This window comes from Quercus robur, chromosome 6, assembly GCF_932294415.1.
Source record: "Quercus robur chromosome 6, dhQueRobu3.1, whole genome shotgun sequence".
NCBI lineage: Eukaryota > Viridiplantae > Streptophyta > Magnoliopsida > Fagales > Fagaceae > Quercus > Quercus robur.
Window position 1 is genome coordinate 22858155 of NC_065539.1, and position 23668 is coordinate 22881822.

A 23668-nucleotide genomic window follows, 5' to 3' on the forward strand; every position below is an offset into this window, starting at 1 on the left:
GAGTGGCTCTTTTCCAAATGCACCCATCCAAGTCACCGGGCCTAGATGGTATGTCTCCTTTCTTTTTTCAAAAATTTTGGCACATTGTGGGACATGATGTCATAGCAGCAGTTTTGTCTGTCTTACACTTAGGGATGTATTTGCATAAAATTAACTTTACACATATTGTGTTAATTTCCAAAAAGAATAATCCACAATATATCACAGAATTTCGTCCCATCAACTAGGGTAATGTGGTTTCTAGGATTATCTCTAAGGTTCTTGCGAATTGTGTGAAATCTATATTGCCCAATGTTATTTATGACTCCCAAAGTGCGTTTGTGCTAGATAGGGTTATTACGGACAATAGTATTGTTGCTTTTGAAATGTAACATAGGATGCAGAATAGAAGAAAAGGGAAGGTCAGGCACATGGCAGTAAAGGCATAGTACTGTTGCACTTGACATTAGCAAGGCATATGACATGGTGGAATGAGAGTTTCTTGAAAGGATCATGGTGAGGCTTGGCTTTCCGGTGCAGTGGATGAACCTAGCAATGATGACAATTCATACAGCCTTATACTCTATTCTCATCAATGGCGAACCTCATGGTTGCATAACCCCCTTCAGAGGTATCAAACAAAGTGACCCTTTGTCTCCATATCTTTTCCTCCTTTGTGTCGAGGGCCTCTCATCCTTGTTGCAGAAAGCCATTGAAGTTCAACAGTTGAAAGGTCTTCTCTCTTGTCATGGTAGAGTTCAGATTTCCCATCTCCTCTTCGCTGATAATAGCCTACTCTTTTGTGAGGCAAAACTTGTGGAATATCACTAACTATTGGAGCTACTCACACAATATGAAGAAGCTTCCAAATAGGCAATTAATCGCCAAAAGACTACTTTGTTTTTCAACCGAAATACCAGCCGAGACATCCAGGAGAATATTCAGGTCATGTTTGGTGCTCAGATCTTGACCAATTGTGAGAAATATCTTGGGTTGCCCATGGTGGGGGGTAAATTAAAGGTGGGTACATTTAAAGCCTTGTAGGAAAGGATCGCTAAAAGGGTAATGAGATGGAAAGAGAAGTACATTTCTAAGGCCGGGAGGGAGGTCCTGATTAAGACGGTGGCCCAAGTGATCCCTACCTATTCCATGAGCATCTTCAAGTTACCTAGGCTAGGGCAATATGTGATGGTGTTAACTCAGTCCTGGCTAAGTACGAAAGATCCATTGGATTGATTGGGGTAAATTGTGTACTCCAAAGGATAAAGGTGATATGGGCTTTTGAGATATTCATGCATTTAACCTAGCAATGTTGGCTAAGCAGGCATGGCGGTTGATACAGGGTACACACTCTCTCTTCTATAAGGTGTACAAAGCCAGGTACTTTCCTATTTGTTCCTTCATGGAGGCAGAACTAGGGCATAATCCCTCTAAAGTGTGGCGAAGCCTTCTCAGTGCTCAGGAGCTACTTCGGGAGGGATCTATCTGGAGGGTTGGAGATGGCCGCACAATTGGTATACGGAGTCATAAGTGGCTTTCTCATCCTTCGCTGTTTCAGGATGGAGTGGACCAGCAGTTGAAAGTCTGTGACTTCATTAATCCACATACCAAACAGTGGGATAGGGGGAAGATTAACACCTGGTTTGTGCTATCGTCAAGGGATGAAGTGCTTAGAATTTGCCCTGGGAATTTGGAATCGTGTGATAAACTGTGCTGGAATGAGAAGAAGTCCCAGACGTTCTCGGTGCGAACTGCATATCGGGTAGCTCTTAGGATAAATAGAATTATGGGAGCGGAGCACTCCATGGCTCAAGATGACTAGCAGGTCCGGAATAGGTTATGGAAGTTGCCTATTCCACCGAAAGTGCGTACCTTTGTATGGCAGGCTAGCTCTGACATCCTCCCTACTTGGGCTAACCTGGTCCGTCGGAAGGTCCCTATTGACCTGAAGTGTGCTATCTGTGGAACAAATGATGAGACGGTTATCCACATCCTTTGGCAATGCCCTTTAACCCGTAATGTTTGGGCGCTAGTTCGTGGGAGACTGCAGAAGTGTGACTCCTCGGCTCAAACGTTTCTAAGCCTAGCCCGTACGTTGATGGAGAAACTGCCCAGAAGAGAGTTGGAGACATGGGCTATGGTGACGTGGTCCATTTGGAATGCTCAAAACAGGTTCCATTTTGAAGCAACTCAGACCCCTCCCCATGCAATTTTAAAAGGACCAGTGCCCTTGATGGAAGATTATCCAGAGGCTGGCATGTAGCCTATCGTGTAGCCGAGCACCTGTGTGTTTTGCTTACTCTCCTTGAGAAGTGTTTTTATATTTTTTATATTTTTTCAGTTTTTTTTATACTTTTTTTAAGTTGCTGTATCCTGACTTTTGGGTTTGGTCAGTGGGTACCACCCTGACTCTCTTACCTGCCCTTGTAAGTTTGCTTTCTTATATTCAATATATGTCTACCTCTTCTGTCAAAAAAAAAAAAAAAAAAAGTATTTGAAATGAAGATACTAAAATAAATGTTAATTTTTTAAAAATCAATTATAGGGAAAAAGACTTTTTATAAATAAAAAAAAGTTTTTTGAAACTTTTATTAGTGTTTTGAAAAACAATGCAATGCATGCTTTATTGTAGTGTTTGTCAAAATAAACCACATGGTTCTGTAATTTACCTTTGTCTATAGAGTTGTAATGATTTCATTATATTTAGGGATAATATTCAAGACAATAATATTTATATTCAACACATCGAATCCACAATGGCTTAAAAACAAGACAAAAAACTATAACACTCTTATATCAGGTCTGGTCATAATTCGCATCAAATACAAATTAAACTCTAAATAAATTAACCCAATAGAAAATTGAATCCAAATATCTAGAGTAAGTGGTTAAGGTTGAGTATTATATTATAATCGATGAACTTTTTTAGTGCAGTCACATGAGTCCGTAAAGTTCTTATTTATTTATTTGCTTTTATTATTTTCTAATGTAGTGAAACCCAATGTATTTCTTCTTAATGAAAGCGTGATGGCATCCATTAACAAAAAGGCTTGAATTCTTGAAGATTCATAATCTTTCCCAAATGGAGAGAAATAAACCAGTTATCAAGCCTGCTCTTTTTATGTTTTCTTTAATGCAATACTGTTTTAATTTAATTATGATTAAGAAGGTCTTGTTCAAATATTCCTCTAGCTAGTGTTGTAAAAAGTATATCCAATATCCACCTACATCACCTAGAACAGCTATATATATATATATATGTATGTATGTATGTATGTATACACTCATGTTGAGCCTCTTCATTTGTTGTTATACTCCTATTAAGCCTCCTCATTTGTCATATTATTGGCCACATCATTATTATTTTTTATGTCCGATTTTTTTGACAATATTAAATATATAAGTATATTAGTTTTACAAATTCATTTTAGATGGTTTTAATTTTACATATTTATCTACTTTAATTTTGGTGTTATAATTAAATAATAAATCAATGAAAATTCAAAGCAAAAGTATTGTCTATACATTTTCAACTTTGGCAGTTTTAATTTTACATATAATTTTGTCCATTTATCTTTCTTAATTATTTTGACTCTTTTTATTCTCATACTCTTACTGTAAATTTGGCACTCTTTCCCATTCTATGCATAGTTTTCCCATACAAAAGGGTCATTTGTCTCTCTCTCTCTCTCTCTCACAAATTTTTTTTTTTTCATTTTATGTTGGATTTTTTTTCCTACCTTAGATTGATGAATATTTGTATTCTTTAGAACTCTACTTTTGGTGTTTTATAACTAAAAAATGAAATCAGTGAAGAATCAATTTTTTTTTAATTTTTTTAAAATTTTTAAATTGTCTATGAAATGGTATTCACAAGTCTTGCTTAATTATTGATGGTAGAAAAAATACAACATGACAACTCCCCAATAGGAAGGAGGATCGCCTTCTAAAGGTTTGCACTCACATTGTTCTATTATTGACTAATTCATGTGTTCCTTGATTTAAATATTCTTTTTATCATTTTATTTACAACACAAAATAATTTTAATGAATGGTGTTTGTTGTTAACTTGATTTAGGAAATTTCATATTATAATATGTTCATATTTTGTGTTGTTGTCAGGTTTTAGTTTATTTAAAAAACAACAGGATAACTTGAACAATATGATGAAGAATAGTTAATGTAATTGAAGAAGATGGTCATGTGTAGTTTCCTTTTACAAATTGTAAATATTTTGCTTAACAAATTAGCAGCAGATTGCTATGTCTTTGTTATATGATGTTCTTAGATGCTTGAGTAATTGTATTAAGTGTTTACTAATATTTTATATTTCTCTTCACATTTCTTATTTCATTAATGTATTCTTTGAGAATTTTAAGAAAACAAATTCAATTTTATGTTTAAAATTATTTATTTATCTAATCATATTTCCCATGTTGGATTAGATTTTAGATTAAATTAGGGAAAATTACATTTTAATTACCATTCTAAATTAAACTTCCGATTACACTTTGTACCATAAACTTTTCGAATGCACGTTTTGCACCATAAACTATGACCCTTATTATACTTTGCACCTTAGCATTAAATTTACCATTAAATTTGATGGAAAAATATGACATCATCTAAAAAGACTCAATTGCCCCCCCTTTCAATTCCTTGAAATAAAATTGGAAATTACACTTTACCACCCTAAATTATACTCTTAATTACACTTTACACTCTAAAATTTGAATTTTCATCTAAGATAACAAAAAACTTGACGTCGGGGTGTAAAGTGTAACAAGAATCACAGTTTAGGGTGTAATATGTTCATTCGAAAAGTTTAGGGTGCAAAGTGTAATCTAGAGTATAGTTTAAGATGATAAAGTGTAATTTTCCCATTAAATTATGACAGTATCAACACAATATATCTTATTTTTTTCAAAAACTTTTCCATGCTTTTTTTCCCCTTTGAAATTGTACTATTAGTTTTTTTACAAAATTATTTTATTTTATTTTATTAAGGACAAAGAGTTACAATCATTATGTATAAAGCTTTATCCATCACTTTTTCTTGGGAACAATTACATATTTTTGTTGTGCTACTTCAAAGTTATATTAAAATTTTTGAATTTGATTATGCATTGGATATTTGACTTGATCAGAAGGAATTCAACTTTAGTGTGAGTTTTCTTTTTCTCTTTTTTTTTTTTGTTTAAATTTTTTTTCTTAAAATTTTGGATGGTAGTTTTGTTGAGTTTATTAATTGATTCACAAAAAAAATATAATTCAAATGACTATTCATCTACTACTAAATCCATTCATTTACTTCTTAATTAATTCTTTTAGGTAATTACCTTTGATTCTTTTTAATTCACATATATTGTAGCCAATTAATATTCTTATAAAAAAATTTTGGGGTCATTCCACATAAAAATAACTATATATATTTTTAAAATCATATTTAGGTTATACCTGATTATATATCTTTATAAATATATAAATAAAGATGGAAAAATTATTTTTGATTTTATGGTAGAAAAGATTTGGGTTTGAGAAAGTTTGTTGAAAACTAGAAGAATAATTTCCAAATTTCATATAATATTTAATGATACAGAAAATGTTATAAATAACTTTTATTAAAAAATTAATATTTTTGCTTACTTACCTTTTGAATTCCAGAAAAAAATTGTATTGTTTTCATTTAGATATGACAAAAATTATATATATTACATTTGTTATTGTCCTTATTATAAATGAAAATATGATTATGAAATACATTATTATTTATTAAATTATTCTAAATTGCAAAAAAATAAATTTAATGAGACTACCCTAAAAATATTATGACGTGCAACATGTGGGTCAGCAACTAGTTATAATAATCACTCTTATAGTAACAACACAAGTTAGTTATAATCTTTAACAGACTAATCATGTTTATTACATGTATTTTCTCAATAATCTATTAGATCAAAAATTAGTGGCAGCCAGGATTTGATTTCCAGTGAGCATTTATAATTAATATAAATATATTTTCATGTAGACTTGTGAACATAAGTAGATACACATATTAAAAACACACACACATAATTTTTATATATATATATATATATATATATCTTAATGTTAGAAAATTTATAAAAAATAACACATCTTTTATATTGTCTTTATTTGTTAGGACCTTTTTACATATGAATAAGTTGTATTGCACTTATCATTCTGTAAAATTCTTGTGAAAATATTTTTAGTTAAAACATCAGTCTCAAATACAACTTGCATTAGTAAAAACTCACAAAATGATTAAATTATAATAGTTTAAAATCATATGGTAATCAATTGTACATCAAAAGTAGTTTATGAAAACAATAGGATTTTATTATATAATTGTGACATCAAGAATTTGAAAAATGCACACATTCTTATGAAAATTAATAAATTATCACATTAAAAAAATAATTAGAGCTTTTGTAATGTGCACGTCTAATTTGGACTCTAATTCAAATGGTAAGTGAATATAATAAATTATTCTTCAATTAAGGTAAAAATTATAAACTTTTGAGGTTTAGAATTTACACTCCAAAAATCCTTATACTTTATGGTATGGATAGATAAACTTAACCCAATAAACAAATATTGGCATCAACCTTAATTGTTTTGTGACAATGAGGCAGCTTAGTACTGTAATAGAGTAAATCAATCTAGCAAGGCTAAATAGAGTACAAAACTCATATCAAGGCTTAATCATCTCACCAAGAAAAACTTAGTTTTCAAGTCACTGATGAAGAGACAAATGGAAGTTCCCACAATTATAATAAATAACATCCAATATCCTATTGTGAAGAAGTCTATAAAACACCACATACCTTGAGTATTTCATGAACCATCCAGACCAACCTAATTGCAATTCCACCCAGACAAATATGAGCTAGCAATCAACCCAGTTGCATACCAACTCCTTTTTTTTAGCATATTTTGCTAAAGCTTGGGCCACAGCTAATGGCACAAGGCTTGCTCTTTGAGCAATCAATTCCCCAAATTGCTGGCCCAAAATAACAGTATCTTCCAATGTTGCACATTCTCTTATTATAGTTTTAGGCTCAATCTGCCAAAATACTAGAGTAAAAGTGTTAACCATATTTGCCTAGTTTTTCAAATGAATAGTCTGGTCTCAATTAAGGTTCCTTGTACAGCTGGTTTATATAGCTTAGATTGACTCAATATATTCAGTACATACCTACAAAATACATACTCAACTACTTCAATTCAATATCTGATCAATTTGGGGCATCAACCCAAAGTTAATATTTATGATCCTAATACCATTAAGCCAGTCAAATAGAAAATCAACTTGTATATTATTCAATGCTGTTACACAAATATTATACACTACTTAAAACTTGAAAGGGTGTCATAAGTAGCTTTGAATGGGAAACAGATCCATCAAAAGTTACAAACTCCACCCTTAAACTAACTCTTAATCTAAATTGACAAAATGACCTTATGCCATTATCACCTAAATTATATAACCTTATGCCCCATTCCCAAACTAATTAGTAAAATGCCACTCTTTTGTAACTCGATTTTCTCAAAATCAAGTTACCAAAAAAAAGAAAAATTTCTGAAGTCCTATAGTGATGTTTAAGGACCTATAGTGACATTTTAAGGATTTATAGTGACGTTTTGTAACTCGATCTCCATGAAATCGAGTTATAGGTAATAAAATTGCCTATAACTTGATCTCCATGAAATCGAGTTACAAAACGCCGCTATAGATTTTTAAAAACGTCACTATAGGGCTTAACTCGATTTTGAGAAAGTCGAGTTTCAAAAAAGGAGCATTTTCCTAATTAGTTTGGGAATGAGGGCATAAGGCTATATAATTTGGGTGAAAATGGTATAAGACAATTTTGTCCAATCTGAATCCCATAACAAGAAACAAAGAAATACTAAATCCAATTCACTTGATCTGGGATCCTAGCTAGTCAATTTTTCTTGGGTCATTGTCCAATTCACTATTTGATGAAGAAACACATGGCAACTTCCCACAATCATAATGTATACCATCAAATATCAAACCGTAAAGACCGTAAAGACGCCTATAGAATATTGCATCCCTTAAGAATTTCATGAACATCCAGACCCATCTTGCTGCACCCAACCTGCTAGATATGAGCTCATGATCAACCCAGCAACACGCCACTTCCTTTCCTTAACATATCTTTCTAAGGCCTCAGCCACTTGATTTCCTGCCACAAGCTTTTTGTTCTTGATGATTAAGTTCCCAATGTGTCTGCCTAAAACAACAGCATCTTCCAATGCTGAGCAACCTCCTTGTCCTAGGTCGGGTGTCATGGGATGCATAGCATCACCAGCCACTGTGATATTCCCTTTGCTGAGGTTTCCAATTATTACGTCCCATGGAAATCTAAACATCAGGGGAGCCCATGTCACTGTTGAAAGATCTGAATGCTGGACAATTCTCAAGTACGATGTGGGGAAGTTCTTGGCAAAGTTACTAATAACTTCACTTTTTCATATAAAAAAAAAAAAAAAAAAACTTCACTTTTTATTAGCTCAGGGTCATGTGCGATATCCTCGCCTGGAATGATAAAGATGGTTAGAATAAGAGTTAAATAATTAATATTCATTATGTTCTAATAGTTTAAATATTTGAAACAATTGGTAATTTATTAAAGATACCCACTTCTTTTAATTGGTACCAGATTAATAGAAGTGACTAATAATATAATATACAACTTCATTGCCAATTTTGATTCAATCAATCTAATTGATGCTGCCCATAATTTTTTTAAGAGTATCAAATAGTTGTAAGTAGAATACAAATCATCTGTAACACATTTTGTGTTTCACTTTATGTTTCATCAATTACAACTTGTCATGTGTTTATTTTTTTCCATTTTAAACTTTGGCTATTTTATAAGGAAAGTTAAACAAATACATGACAAGTTGTGATTAATAGAACATAAAGTGGAACACAGAAAATGGTATAGAGGATTTGCATTCCAGTAAATATGGACACAATTTTTATTTTTATTTTTCGAATCACGGACAAAAAAAAAATGACAATATTTGATTGATGGGCATTAACCTAAATTTTTATAGGTTATGACCCAATTGTGTTAAATTAATTTCTTCTATGTGAGATTTCCACTCACACATGTATACCCATGTAAAGCTAAATATAGTTTAAACTTCTAGTAGGTTTATTTTGCTTGAGGGAAGGGCTTGAAATTCAGGACAAGGTAGCTGGTATAAATTTGTGCTTAACAATATTTATGGACTCAATTTCGAAAATCTTTGACAATATTGGTGCCAATATAAGATAAGTATTAAGGTGGAATGAAAAGGCTTAACCTCTTGAGGATTTGCTAGGGAGATTTGTGAGAAACCAATAGAGCTCTTTATCATTGAGAGGAATAAAGCCAGCCCTCTTGCCTATAGTTACAAATTGTTGTGCTTCATGGTTCAGCCCATGGCCTTCAGGAAATATGGCCAACCCACGCACGGCCCATCGGCCTGAATTAACAGGAGTGGTGAGTCTTAACCAATGTGCCACCACAGAGTGCACCCCATCACATCCTATCAGAGCCTGTAACATTCATTTTTTTTTTTTTTTTTTTTTTTTTTTTTTTTTTTTGAGGAACCGGTAAGAAAACATTCAAATTAGAGAAAAGAAAATTTGACAAGAACGTAAATGCAACCTTTACTATTTAGTAAGTTTAATGTTTGACTTACTGTAAGTTTCGGAATTATAAGGATTTATGTGGTAATGTAAGAAAATTTTTTATTTGTATAAAATAAGTTTTTTGGGGAGTGGTGCTTAGTATCAATAAGTCTAGGCAAACAATTTTTTTAACAATTGCTACACTATTTGTAATAATCAGTGTATGGTAAAAATTATGTTCGTGATGGACTCATTTGAAAGAAAGCAATGTTGTTCTAATCACTTCTAGCCAACTTAGTGAAAAATGTTTTTGCTATATAGTATTGCGCTGGCCATATATAATTCCTATTTACCTTTGCTTTGATGCTAACTCCATTTTCCATGTGAATGATAGCATAGGATGAGCCTTCTTCTACCTGATTTACAACGGACTTGAGCTTGGAAGAGTAACGGACGGTTTCCATGGGCAATTCCTCTGCCAGAGCTTCCAGTAAGGCTTTACGATGTACTATTCTATGTTCATGTCCATTCCTGCGTCACCACCAATGGGTAATAATGAACTTGGGAATGTGCAGGGAAGATGGATCTGAATCAAAAGAAAGTGAAAACATGAAGGATGTGGTTCAAGTAACATACTTATCAGGTTTGGTGGAAGGGACCTGTTGAGTTGCTCCGGTATCAACATTTGTTACGTTCCTCCTATTATATAGAAACATGGGAAAAAAAAAAAATAAGCGAAAATATAATTTGGGGTAACAGTTAATTTGGTTTTTACATTTTGGTAACAGTTAATTTAGTCTATGTTATTTTTAACTTGCAGTCAATTTAGTCACATAATGGAATATGCCTACATAGCAAACAAATTGTACACTTGGCACACTTAAACTTAAATGGCAAGTAAAATAATGTTAAACAAATTTATTTGACATTTAGTGCCGGTTTGGATCCAGCTGAAAGTCAGGTCTGCGTTTTGCGTTTTTTTTTTGTTTTTTTTGTTTTTTTTTTCTTTCGCACCATTTCTGCTTTAGGGGGACAAGAGTACTATTCACATACTGTTGAGCACTGTTCATACACTGTTTGGCACTGTTTACGGGTTAAAAAATATTAAAAATGGGTCCCACGATACTATTCACACATTTAAAAATAATTTTGCTATAGTATTTTCAGTTTTCAGTTTTCAGTTTCAGCAACAATAAGTTCAATCCAAATGGACTCTTAAATAATGTCACGTCAGCATTTAAATTTAAAAAATAAATAAAATTTTCAATTTTAAAAAAAGAAAAATATTTGTAAAAACGTTCACAATTTTTTTTTGGCATTTTCTTAGTAACCAAACACACCAACACCAAAACACAAAAATCATATTTACCAATCACCAACTACCCAGCAATTCAAACCGCAACATCATCTTTGTAACAACATGTTAGGTCTAATCCCTTCTCTTTGTCTCCAGTCTCTTTTCTCTTTTTATTCACCTATACCCCCTTAGAGAGAGAGAGAGAGATCCTTTGCCTTGGAAGCCAGCTCCTCAAATTGAACCATAAACTAGGAAGAAGAATACCATTTGATGTAATGTTTGGAATCCCTTCGTCCGTCAAATTGGTCAAACCTTACCTTTTTTTTGTTGTTGTTAATTTATGAGATGAGAAAGCATAGGTCCACAAAGTTAAGCAAATAACTCAGTTATGCCAAAGATGCATCACTTTGCTACACGCTGTGGGTATTTTGTTCTAATTTGGGTTTTTTTACTTTGGTTTTGCTTGAAATCTAACTTCTTTCATAGCTTGCAAATATTTCTTTTTGAAAATCTACCATTTTCACTAAAATACGTGGACCCACTTGAGCAATTTGACTTGTGCTCTCTTCAATCTTTACCATTTCTTTGGATTTCTCCTTTGGACAATTTTATATTTTTCCTTCCTATTTTTTGAATCACAACAGTTTGCAAAGTCAATCCAAGAAGCTATATGAGTTACCCGCAAACCCAATAAAGTCAATGCTTTCTGACCTTCAATTCTTCAATTCAAATTTTAATTTTAAATTGAGAAATTAATTTTTTTGGGTTGATGTTGTTCTTCTTGGTTCAAGTTCTTCTGTTCTTTATTTTATTTTTATTTTTTTGGGTTTATGATTTTTCTTTCTTGTTCAAATTTTCTTTTCTTTTCTCCTTTAAAATTAAGAATTTAATTTTTGTTTATTTTTCAACTTAAATGCTAAAATGGCATTTTTTAAATGTGAAATAAATTTTTTTAATATTATTTTTATTTGCCATGTAAGCTTAAGTGTGCCAAGTGTACCATCCATTTGCCATGTAGGCATATCCCGTTTGTGAGATAACGGCATAACTAAATTGACTGCAAATTGAGAATAACATGGACCAAATTGACTGTTACTAAAATATCGAAACTAAATTGACAATGACCCCAAAATGTAGGGACTAAAATAGTGTTTTTACCAAAAAAAGAAGAAGAAGTAGTAAACATAGATTGTTACCTCCCTCCCCCAAAAAATATATACATCTTTACTGTGATATGTATATGATCATTTATTTTTGGACATAATATATTTCTACTTTATCATATTAATTTTATAAGATTATGGAGATGAGATTTATATGTGTTTAAGACAATTAGGCAAGGCTTAAATTGAACATAAATAATAATAAAAAATTAAAAAACTAAATAAACGAAGCTAATCCAAGGTAACACATGCGTACGTGTACATGTAAACTGCAAAGTGAGCAAAATGTCTTCATAAAGAATAAAAACTCATGAGGAAATAGTAAATGAATTATTTTAGTGACACCAAATTTCAGAGTTTGTTGAGATTTGTGATTGTGGGTGGTGGGCACATTTTTCCCATATAAACCCACCACTTTTTATTGAGCACTTACTCGACAAGTTGGGAAATTAAGAGTAAAAATTGCTGTGTCGATAGTAATATTAATTTCAACTAGCATTAAAAGAACACATATACAACTGTTATTTGAAATGAAAGTGGTGTGGAAGTAAAGTACTTTTTGCAAGGGGCATAAGTGGTGGTGAGCTTGTGAGATACGCCGAGGGCATCAAGGGCAAGCCAAGCATTTGGTTGAAGACCTAAGGCTCCACCTGTGGCTCTTAGCCCTTTTGATTTCTCTAATACCAATGCTCCAACCCCAACTCTCTTCAAGGCCATTGTCGTTGCTAAACCTGCTATTCCTGCCCCCACTATCACCACATCTTGCTCCTCCATCTCTCTCTCTCTCTCTCTCTCTCTCTCAATTAATCTCAAAAGCATGAATACAAATGGGAGGTCTAGAAGTGTTCTATATATATAATTTGTATTGGACCCAAACCCTTTTTTGATAAAATGAGCAGAATAGGAAGCTCATGTGAAAGGGAGTGGAGGACTATTCCAAAGGGTATAAAAACAATGGGGAAATTACACTTTACCACCCTAAACTATGCCACACTTTGCACCCTAAACTATTCGAATGCACAATTTACACCCTAAACTATGACAATTGTTATACTTTGCACCCCAACGTTAGTTTTACAGTTAAGTTTGACAAAAATATAAAACATGTGACTTGCACATGGGTATTACTTAAGTGACACAAACTTAAAAGACCAAACCCCCCATCTTCTCAATCAATTAAATTTTTTTTCCAGCTCTCTCATGCGTACCAACCCCTCTCCCCAAATCAAAAATCTCTGTAGTCATAAATCCCCAAATCAAAATCATCTTCGGCACACCACCGTGACACCACTCTTAATTGTGGAGCAACACATTTTATTTATCAACTTTCAGATAAGCCGATGATTTTGCAACATAGCAAGTGAAAATTCCTTAATGGTTTTGAAGGAAAAGCTGTTACGGTGGAGCAATGAGTAATGGTTTTCAGAATAACCCTCCATGCTAGTTTCCTAGATTGCTGTAAAAAACTAAATATGTGCACAAACAACAAAGAACAGCAAATGATGATAGAAAAATTCAGTGGAAAACTTTGTACATAATCCAATTATTAATACCACATAATAGTATCTTCTTGTCCTTACCTAGGCATTGGGATCAAAGAATGTCAAATGCATCCATATCTACACACTTCCCATCCTTGAAGCACACTACCAACTATATAAATATGAATAGCAAAAAAATACTAAGCTACAACAAGCAAGGAAATCTAGATCTCTATTTTTTTTTTTTTTTTTTTTTTCAGAAGGTTATCTAAATCATGAAGTCTAGAGACTGATGCTTCTAGGAATAACGGGAGTGGAGTGGCAGTGGTGTCAAAGATGATTTTGATTTGGGGATTTAGAGTTGCAAGGATTTTGAATTGGGGGAGAGGGGCTGATACGCACACGCATATGAGAAACCTGGAAAAAAAAAGTTTTGTTTTTAATTGATTAGGAAGAAGGGGTTTTTGGTCTTTTAAATTTGTGCTACTTAAGCAATGCACATGATTCATATTTCCATTAAACTTAACTATAAAAGTAACATCGGGGTGTAAAGTGTAACAAATATCATAGTTTAGAGTGCAAATTGTACATTCGAATAGTTTAGGGTGTAAAGTGTAATTTGGGGCATAATTTAGGGTGGTAAAGTGTAATTTTCTCAAAAACAATATCATATATAGTCAACTAAAAGTTGCATGTACAAATTTGCATGTAGAGGCGACTAGTCAAAAAAGTTGGACGGTTAAGCATTACCCTCTACTAATTTTTTTTTTTGATAGTGAAACTCACAAGCATTTTCATTATTTAGGACAAATTGTCCTCACAATTTACATCCAACTGAACTTGAATAGCAATTACAGGGGGGGTGTCTTCCACCCAAATTTGACAGTCATGAATACCTCTAGCTTCCCTAGCCATAATATGCGTAGCAAAGTTATCATGTCTGCTAATATGGCTTACCAGCCAATACTTAAAGGAACCAAGTCCCAATTTTATCCCTTCCACCACCTTCAAGATAGAGCTTGGCCGCGATATTGCATTAGTGATTGCATTGACTACGACCTGTGCATCACTCTTTATTTCTACTTCCCATAAACCCAGGTCACGAGCCAAATTAATCCCTTCTTCCATTGCCATCGCTTCCACCTCCAAAGCACCTAAAGGGAGGGGCAAATTTTTGCTCAACGTGCCCATAATCTGTCCAACCTCATTCCTAATGACCACCCCGATACCACAACTTTTTAGGCTTGTAAACACTGCCCCATCAACGTTGACTTTGAATCTCCCTTGTTGAGGTGGACGCCATTTTGTTTTGACCGGGGCTTGGCTGCGACTAGAAGGTCAAAATTCATCTGCTACTTCTTTTGCATACTCCTTGGCCTCTAAAGCAATTCTCTTAGGATCCTTGCATCTCCCTTCGTGCTTGAACACGTTACGGTTGTTCCATATCATCCATGCTGTTATGGCAAATAGCTCCCAATCTGAGTCACCATCCCTCTCATAAAGCGACCACACCACATCAATAAAATTATTCATGGGCTGCTTCAGTATGGGCAAGTTGATATCTACTTCCTTCCACACTTCCGCCGCAGCATAACAGTCCCATAACGCATGGCCAGACGATTCACAGCCTCCACAAAAGCCACAACTATTGTCCGAGGTCACTTTCCTTGATGCAAGGCAGAAGTTAGTTGGAATTATGTTCTTACACGCCCTCCATAGGAAATGCTTAATTTTATTCGGACAATGAAGTTGCCAAACCAACTTCCATAATCCTGCAATCTTCCCCTTATCTGAGCATTCTCCACCTCCTTTAGCCGGGTGCGCTTCTTTAAGCACCTTGAGTGCCACAATGTACGCGCTTCTCACTGTGAATTCATTGTTCTTTGACCAAGTCCAAATCAGGGAGTCCTCCGGCAATCTTGAGCTTAGGGGCATTCCGAGAATAACTTTCGTTTCATGGGGGAAAAATGTATCCTTAATTTGATCCACCTTCCACATACCCGTATACCCGTCAATAATTTGCGCCACCTTTACCAGCTCAACATTCGGACCTTGGGGGGTAATTACCTTAAAATTGTTCGGGGTTGGAATCCACCTATCCTGCCAAATCTCCACTGATTTGCCATTACCAACACACTGCTTAGACCCCTTTTCAACTGTCTCCCTTGCTGCCATAATACTTCTCCACACATTGGAAGACTTTCTCCCCACTTGTGCTTCCAAGAAAGAACAACCCGTAAAGTACTTTGCTTTAAACACTCTGTGGGTAAGAGAGTTCAGGTTTTTACTTAGCTGCCACCCTAGCTTTGCTAGAAGAGCCAAATTGAATGCTTTAAGATCCTTAAACCCCATTCCCTCTTCCGATTTGAGTTGGCATAGTTTTTCCCATGAAATCCACGCCATCTTTCGCTCCTTCTCTTTCTGCCCCCACCAAAATTGACACACCATTGAATTGAGTTCATGACAAAGGGAATCTGGGAGTTTAAAACAGTTCATAGTATAGGTTGTAGTCGCTTGTGCTACTGCCTTAATTAGGATTTCACGACTCGCATTTGACAGCAGGTTTCCTTTCCAGCCTGCAATTCTCCTTCCAACTTGGTCCTTAATGCGACTAAAGGCCTTCTATTTCCCTTTCCCCACTAGAGTAGGCAGCCTTAAGTACCTTTCGTGCTTTTGGATAATTTGAGCTCCAAAAATCCATTTTATCTCCTCCCTTATTTCCTTGCTGATTTTCCTACTAAAGAAGAGTGACGTCTTCTTTTTATTCAGTTTTTGTCCCGATTCTTTTTCATAATTAGCTAGCACCTTTAGTACTCTATTGCCTTCCTCAATACAAGCTTTTCCAAAAATGATGCAGTCATCGACAGACAAAAGATGAGAAATCCGTGGTGCCCCTCTACAGACTGAAACTCCACTAATCATCCCTTCGCATTCCTCCTTTCTAAGCATAGTTGTCAACCCCTCCGCACGCAAAAGGAAAAGGTAAGGCAATATAGGGTCGCCTTGCCGCAGTCCCCTTGTAGGTATGATCTTTCCCTTTGGCTCCCCATTTACATCACCTAAAAGAGCTCTAAAACATATAATAATCACTCATATTTACCACAAAAACAAAACTTTTGTTCCAAAACAGAAGAATTAGTCATAAATCTTTTATATACTAATCAAGATTATTATTTTTATCCCAAAAAAAAAAAATCGAGATTATTATACGTATCTTCTTATTATTCTATTATATCTAAAATTAGTGGCTGTCTGCAATGATTTTTGAAAAGGATTTATAATTAAGATAAATATTTCTTCATACACTAGCCAACATATGAAGACACATATTACAAACACAGACATTATATATATATTTATATTGTTTATTTGTTAGAATCTTTTTACATATGAATAAGTTGTATTGCACTTATAATTCTCATGTAAAATTCTTATGAAATAATTTTTAGTAATTACGTAAATCTCAAATACAAATTATATTGGTTTTGTGCAACTCACAAAATAATTAAATTATAACATTTTAAAATCATATAGTATTCAATTGTACAAAAAAAGTTTAAAATATAACTTGATAACAACATCAAATTATAGAGTTTATTATACAAATGTAACATCAAGAATTTGAAATCTGCACACATTTTTATGAAAATTACTAAATTATTACATTAAAATTTGAGCACTTTGCGTTTTTGAAATGTATTTTTTATTTATTTACGATTTAGTACCAAAATTAACAGTTTGGTTGACAATTATCCACCTTTTATACTGTAAGAGTATTTACAATGTGAATCATAAATAATGAGAGGTTTTGTAATTTGCTATTTTTTTTTTTTTAATGTGAAATAAAGCAACTTTATTCAGAACAGGACAAAAACATTACATCCTGGGCCACCAGGTTTTCAATACAACTTGGTGTTTCTTCTACCCATGCATGCAAAGATGACACACCTCTGGCAAACTGTGCTAACATGTGGGCTACTTTGTTACCAGTGCGCGGTACATGACAGAACTGGACAGACCGAAACTTGTGAAGATGGGACATGGCACCAGCTACAATATTGGCAATAGACGAAGGCGCATAAGTGAGACGAAGCATGGCATTCGTTACTATTTGCGCATCACTCTCAAACACACAATCCCTGATTCCCATATTCCAAGCAAACTCAACTGCTTCTTCCATGGCCTTAGCTTCCGTCTCGAGAGCACCCAGCGGACCTGTCAACTTCTTACTCAACGCCGCCACAATTACACCATGGTGATCCCGGATAACAACTCCAATTCCGGCCTCTTTCTGATGTTCAAATGTCGCACCGTCTATGTTCGCCTTGTACCAGGGTGGTTTAGGGAGCTGTCACACTGCCTCCACAGGTTCACGGTAAGGCCGAACTTCATGGTTGGCTGTTAAATATTCCTCCAAATAATTTTTTGTCCACTAAGCCAGAGTAGTAGCTGGCTTCCCACTCTTCCCATGCCGGACCTCATTCCGATTTGTCCAAATACCCCATGCCGTCAAGACCATCAACTCGAGATTCTCCTCCGACCACTTTTTAACGTTTCGACCATACCACAGCAGGTCCAAAAATTTAGGGCAGCTATCCATGACGTGATCTTTATCAATACCCACCTCATTCCACACCTTCTTAGCTCGATGGCAGTGCCAGAGCAAGTGACCTGTTGTTTCCTCTGCTTTTCCACACACCTCGCATATGTTGTCCGGAGTTACTGGACGACGGTACAGGTTAGCTTTCGTGGGCAAGATATTTCTGCATGCCTGCCATGTGAAATTCTGGATTTTGTTTGGTACCCGCAAGCGCCAAATGAACTTCCAGAATTCTTTCATACACGTAGCGTTAGAACTTTCCTCAGATAATTGCTCACTCCTTTCTTGCAAAGCAACCTCATAGGCTGACTTTACCGAAAATTTTCCAGAAGAAGTAGGAGCCCATATAAAACGGTCTTCAGGTAGAGTTGGACTCAGAGCAATGGATAGGATAGACTCTACATCAAAAGGCATAAGAGTGCTACGAAGGGCTTCCAGATTCCACTCTCCAATCTGGTGGTCAATCAGGGTGGACACCATCACATCAGAGCTAGCTTCTGGACACGGTGTGACTACTTGGTAGGTAGATGATATAGGTAGCCATCTGTCACCCCAGACTTGCACCTTTTCCCCATTTCCTATCCTTCAACGACTACCTTTTTTGACAATCTGCTGTGCAGAGAATATGCTTCTCCAAGCATAAGACGGCTTTGCTCCCAAAGATGCAGAAAGAAAGTCTCCGTGGGGAAAATATTTTGCTCGAAAAACACAGTGAAACAGAGAGTTGGTGCAAGTTTGGAGCCGCCACCCTTGCTTGGCAAGCAAGGCCAAATTGAATGCCTTCAGATCCTTGAATCCCATCTCACCACATTCCTTCGGTGTGCACATTTTCTCCCAAGTAAGCCAAGCCATCTTGTCTACACCATTATTTTGTCCCCACCAAAATTTCCGGACCATCCCTGCTAGCTCATCGCATAGTGAATCCGGTAATTTAAAGCAACTCATGGTATATGAGGGTATAGCTTGGGCCACTGATTTTATTAAAATCTCCTTTCCTGCATTCGATAATAGCTTTTCTTTCCATCCTAAAGTTTCTTTCCAAGCTTATCCTTAAGGTCATTGAAAGTATTCTTTTTGGATCTACCCACCAGGGACGGGAGACCTAAATATTTTTCATGTTGACGGATGACCTGGGCTCCAAATCTAGTTTTGATCTCCTCCTGAAGTGCACGTGGGGTATTCTTGCTGAAAAATAGAGCGGTCTTGGCCTTATTAAGTTGCTGACTCGAGGCAGCCTCATAAAGAGTGAATATACGTTAGAGCTCATTGCACTCTTCTAGAGTTGCTCGGCAAAACACCAAACTATCATCAGCAAAGAGTAAATGGGAGATTCTTAGGGCTCTTCGGCACACTGCAATTCCATGGATGGCTTGTCTTTCTGCTGCACGATGAAGGAGAGCAGACAAACCTTCTGCACAGAAGAGAAATAAGTAAGGTGATAGTGGGTCCCCTTGGCAAAGGCCTCTGGATGGAACAATTCTGCCTCGGGTTTGCCCATTAATACAAATGGAATAAGTGACAGTAGATATACACCGCATAATCACCTCAATCATTTTATGTTGAATACCCATCTTCCCCATAATGTTCTCCAAGCATTGCCACTCAACTCTATCATATGCCTTACTCATGTCTAGTTTTAGAGCCATCTCCCCCACTTTCCCAGTCTTTTTTTGGCTAATATGATGCATAGTTTCAAAGGCCACCAATACATTATCAGTTATAAAGCGCCCTTTTGTGAAAGCACTTTAGTTCTCACTGACAATAAGAGATAGTACATTTTTCAATCTATTAGCTACTGCTTTAGAGGCTATTTTGTAAGCCACATTACATAAGCTAATGGGTCTATAATCAGTGATTATCCTAGGATTAAGAACCTTAGGAATCAGAACAATATGGGTGTCATTAAAGTAAGGAGGAACAATACCATGGTTGAGGAAGCCAAGGGCAGCTTGAATAACACAGTTGCTAGTGAAGGACCAAAACCTTTGGTAAAATAGAGGGGGCAGTCCATCAGGTCCCGGCGCAGTATGGGGGTGCATTTGCTTAATTGCCTGTGCTATCTCAGAAGCTTGGAAATCTCTTGCCAGGAGTTGGTTCATTTCTTCTGTGACTGAAGGAGTAACTACATTAAGGAGCTCCGTCATTTCACCAGGCCGAGAAGAAGTGAACAAAGAGGAGAAATACTGCGTAGCAACATGCTCAATATCATCCAACCCCTCCTGCCAAACGCCATTATCATCTTCCAATCCCTGAATCCAGTTCCGTTGTTTTCTATTCGAAGCTTTTGTATGGAAAAAGCTGGTGTTTCTATCTCCCTCCTTCAGGTACCTGTTTCGAGACCATTGCTTCCACATTACTTCTTCCGTGTCTAGCCAAGAGTTAAGGGCTAGTCTGACCTGCTGAATATTGTCCATGTTGTTCTCTGGGAAAGCTTCAAGCACCTGTAGTCTATTCTTCAGCAACTTAATCTGGCGGCCAACATGACCAAACTCTCGTTTATTCCACTGAGTGAGTTGAGCATGGCACTCGGAAATGCAGTTTTTCAGTGGATGGCCTATGGCAGTACATAAGCCATACTCCCATGCCTCCCGTACTACTTCCTCGCACCGAGGGTCACGAAGCCACATGGCTTCAAACCTGAAAGGTCTTGCGCCAACTCTCCTCCGTCTCCCATTCTGACCCCACCTTAGAGCGAGCATGCAATGGTCTGAGGCCGTGGTGGACAGATGGTGTAACTTCGCGTTTGCGAATCGGGAAAACCACTCCGGAGTGGCCAGAGCACGATCAAGCCTTATCCACCAACTATCTCCATTTACAAAAACCTTGCTCCAAGTGAACCGGGACCCCACATAGCCCAAGTCTCTGAAATGACATCTATTCATCGCTTCCCTGAACCTCTCCATTAGTTTCGGTGCTCTCGGGTTGCCTCCCAGTTTCTTTGCATCACTCAAAATTTCATTATAGTCCCCTATACACAGCCATGGTAGTGAATTTGAACTTCCTAACCTCTCGAGAATCTGCCAAGTCTCCTCTCTTCTACTTGTCTCCGGTTGCCCATAGAACCCCGTAAACCTCCATCTCCCCGAACCGTCATTTCCTCCTATTTCAGCATCTATGTGCCATGGGCCAAACGTTTGAATGTCAACCATAACATCCTTCTTCCACAATAAGGCCAAACCTCCCTTGCTTCCTATGCTGCCCACTATTAATCCTTCTGTGAATCCAAGCGTGTACTTTTTATTCGTCATATCTTCTTTGGACAACTTAGTTTCCATAAGGAAAACTAAGCTGGGATCTTCAGAGGCTATCACCTCCTGGAGTGCTCGAACTGTTCGGAGGTTCCCAAGCCCCCGACAGTTCTAGCTTAATGCACTCATTGTTCTCGGCGGGACTGCCAAGTAGCCACCGCCGTTTCATTAAATTACATAGCCATCAACCTGCTTATTTCCGCCACCTCCATGTCCGTTTTCTTCTTTTTTAAAGTATTTTCTAACTCATTCTGTTCATGGTCTTGGGCTCCTCTTTTACTCCTAGCGTGGGTCTCCTCAGTTACTGGGGTAGCAATTTTTTGCCCTATAGTAATTCTTTTCCAAGTTCTTATAATTGGGCTATTTGTCTGAGACCCACTACAGGCAATAGCCTTCGTACTTGGGCCTTGATCCAACATATCCACCTAAATAGGCCCACCACTCTTACTGTCAGTCAACTCCTTGTCAGCACCTCCAAAGTTCCTGCATTCAATATCATCATCAAGATTATTAGTCAACACAGCAGAATCAGTGTTATTATTGAGAGCAATATCAATCTCCTTGATATGCGCTTGGAATTTATCATTGTCCGCGAGTTATTCTAGTAATGTTGTTTGTATTTTTTTGGAAATATGTGTCTTTGCTAATTTTGCTTGTCCAATTTGGACTCCAATTCAGATGGTAAGTGGTTATAATATATTGTTCTTAAATTAGGGAGTTAAATATAAACTTTTGAGGTTTAGAAATTATGCTCCAAAGATTTAACCAGGTGATAAGATGAATAATTTTGGAATGCTATTCAATATGACCAAGTCACACACTTGATTATTAGGATGAATCACACACTTGACCAACTCACTTGATTATTAGGATGACCAATTTTTAAATAAAAACTCTCTGACTTCTTCTGATATCTTATTGAAATTGATAGGTGAATACATTGAATGTGAAATAAATGCTTACAACTAAATGTTTGATAACTTCCAATACAAATGACAACTCTTTAAACTGACTTAGCATCACATTAGATTTATTAGGCTGGGACAACTACCAACAAAACTTATAATTAAGTTTGAATGAATATTAAAGACAAATAAAAGAATAATAGACTTATAAATAAATGACACAAGTCGCCCATATAGCTGCCACATAAATTGACCCTACACACCCACATCACTTGATCCCGGATTTTAGCTAGTAAATTTTTCGTGTCAATGCTAGTAAATTTTTAATACATGTGTTAATTTCTTATTGGATCTAGAAACACTATATGGATGCTGAGTTGGAGTTTCAGAAACAATATATACTTTTCATGAAACACAAGGCAACTTCCCACAATCATACTGCTTATCATTAGATATCAATCTAGAAAAATGCCTATAGAATATTGAATCCCTTAAGAACTTCATAAACCATCCAGACCCATCTTGTTGCACCCAGCCCGCTAGATACGAGCCCACGATCAACTTAGCAACACGCCACTTCCTTTCCTTAACATATCTTTCTAAGGCTTCAGCAACTTGATCTCCTGCCACAAGCTTTTTGTTCTTGATGATTAAGTTCCCAATGTGTCTTCCTAAAACAACAGCATCTTCCAATGCTGAGCAACCACCTTGTCCTAGGTCAGGTGTCATTGGATGCATAGCATCACCAGCCACTGTGATATTCCCTTTGCTCAGGTTTCCAAGTATTACGTCCCATGGAAATCTAAACAACAGGGGAGCGCAAGTCACTGTTGAAAGATCTGAATGCTGGACAACTCTCAAGTATGATGTAGGGAAGTTCTTGGCAAAGTTACTAATAACTTCTTTTTTTATCATCTCAGGGTCGTGTGGGATGTCCTCACCTGGAATGACAAAGATTGTTAGAATTTATAATAGTTAAAATTATTGAATTCAGTTTTAATTTTTGGGACAACCAATGATTTATAAAAAATACTCACTCCTTTTAATTGGTAATAGATTGGTGAGGTACTAATAATGCAATTTACAAATTGATTGGCAATTTTGACTCAATCAATCCCATTGATGTTGTCCATAATTTCTTTGTTTTTAGAGTATCAAATAGCTGTAAACATGGACTCAAAAATGAAAATATTTGATTGTTGGGCATTAATATAATAGGTAGAGATCGATCACTTAATCTAAAAGTTTAAGCCTAGCTATTAAGTTACGACCCAATTATTTTATATTAATTCCTCAAGCTTTTATTTATTTTTTCTTTCATGTGA

At 35.8% G+C, this 23668-nt stretch overlaps 1 protein-coding gene and 1 pseudogene across 3 annotated transcripts in view; both read right to left on the reverse strand.

Moving 5' to 3' along the window:
* Positions 1-7300: 7300 nt before the first annotated feature.
* LOC126690001 (monooxygenase 2-like) lies at positions 7301-12904 on the reverse strand (annotated as a pseudogene).
* A 9617-nt stretch (positions 12905-22521) lies between these two features.
* The window catches only part of LOC126733299 (monooxygenase 2-like), a 65466-nt gene continuing 64319 nt past the window's right edge, over positions 22522-23668 (reverse strand). For all 3 annotated transcript variants that reach the window (XM_050436538.1, XM_050436537.1, XM_050436535.1), the window contains one exon: positions 22522-23284. In XM_050436538.1, the coding sequence (XP_050292495.1) occupies positions 22749-23284 (536 nt within the window). In that variant the 3' untranslated portion in view covers positions 22522-22748. The remainder of the gene's footprint in view (positions 23285-23668) is intronic.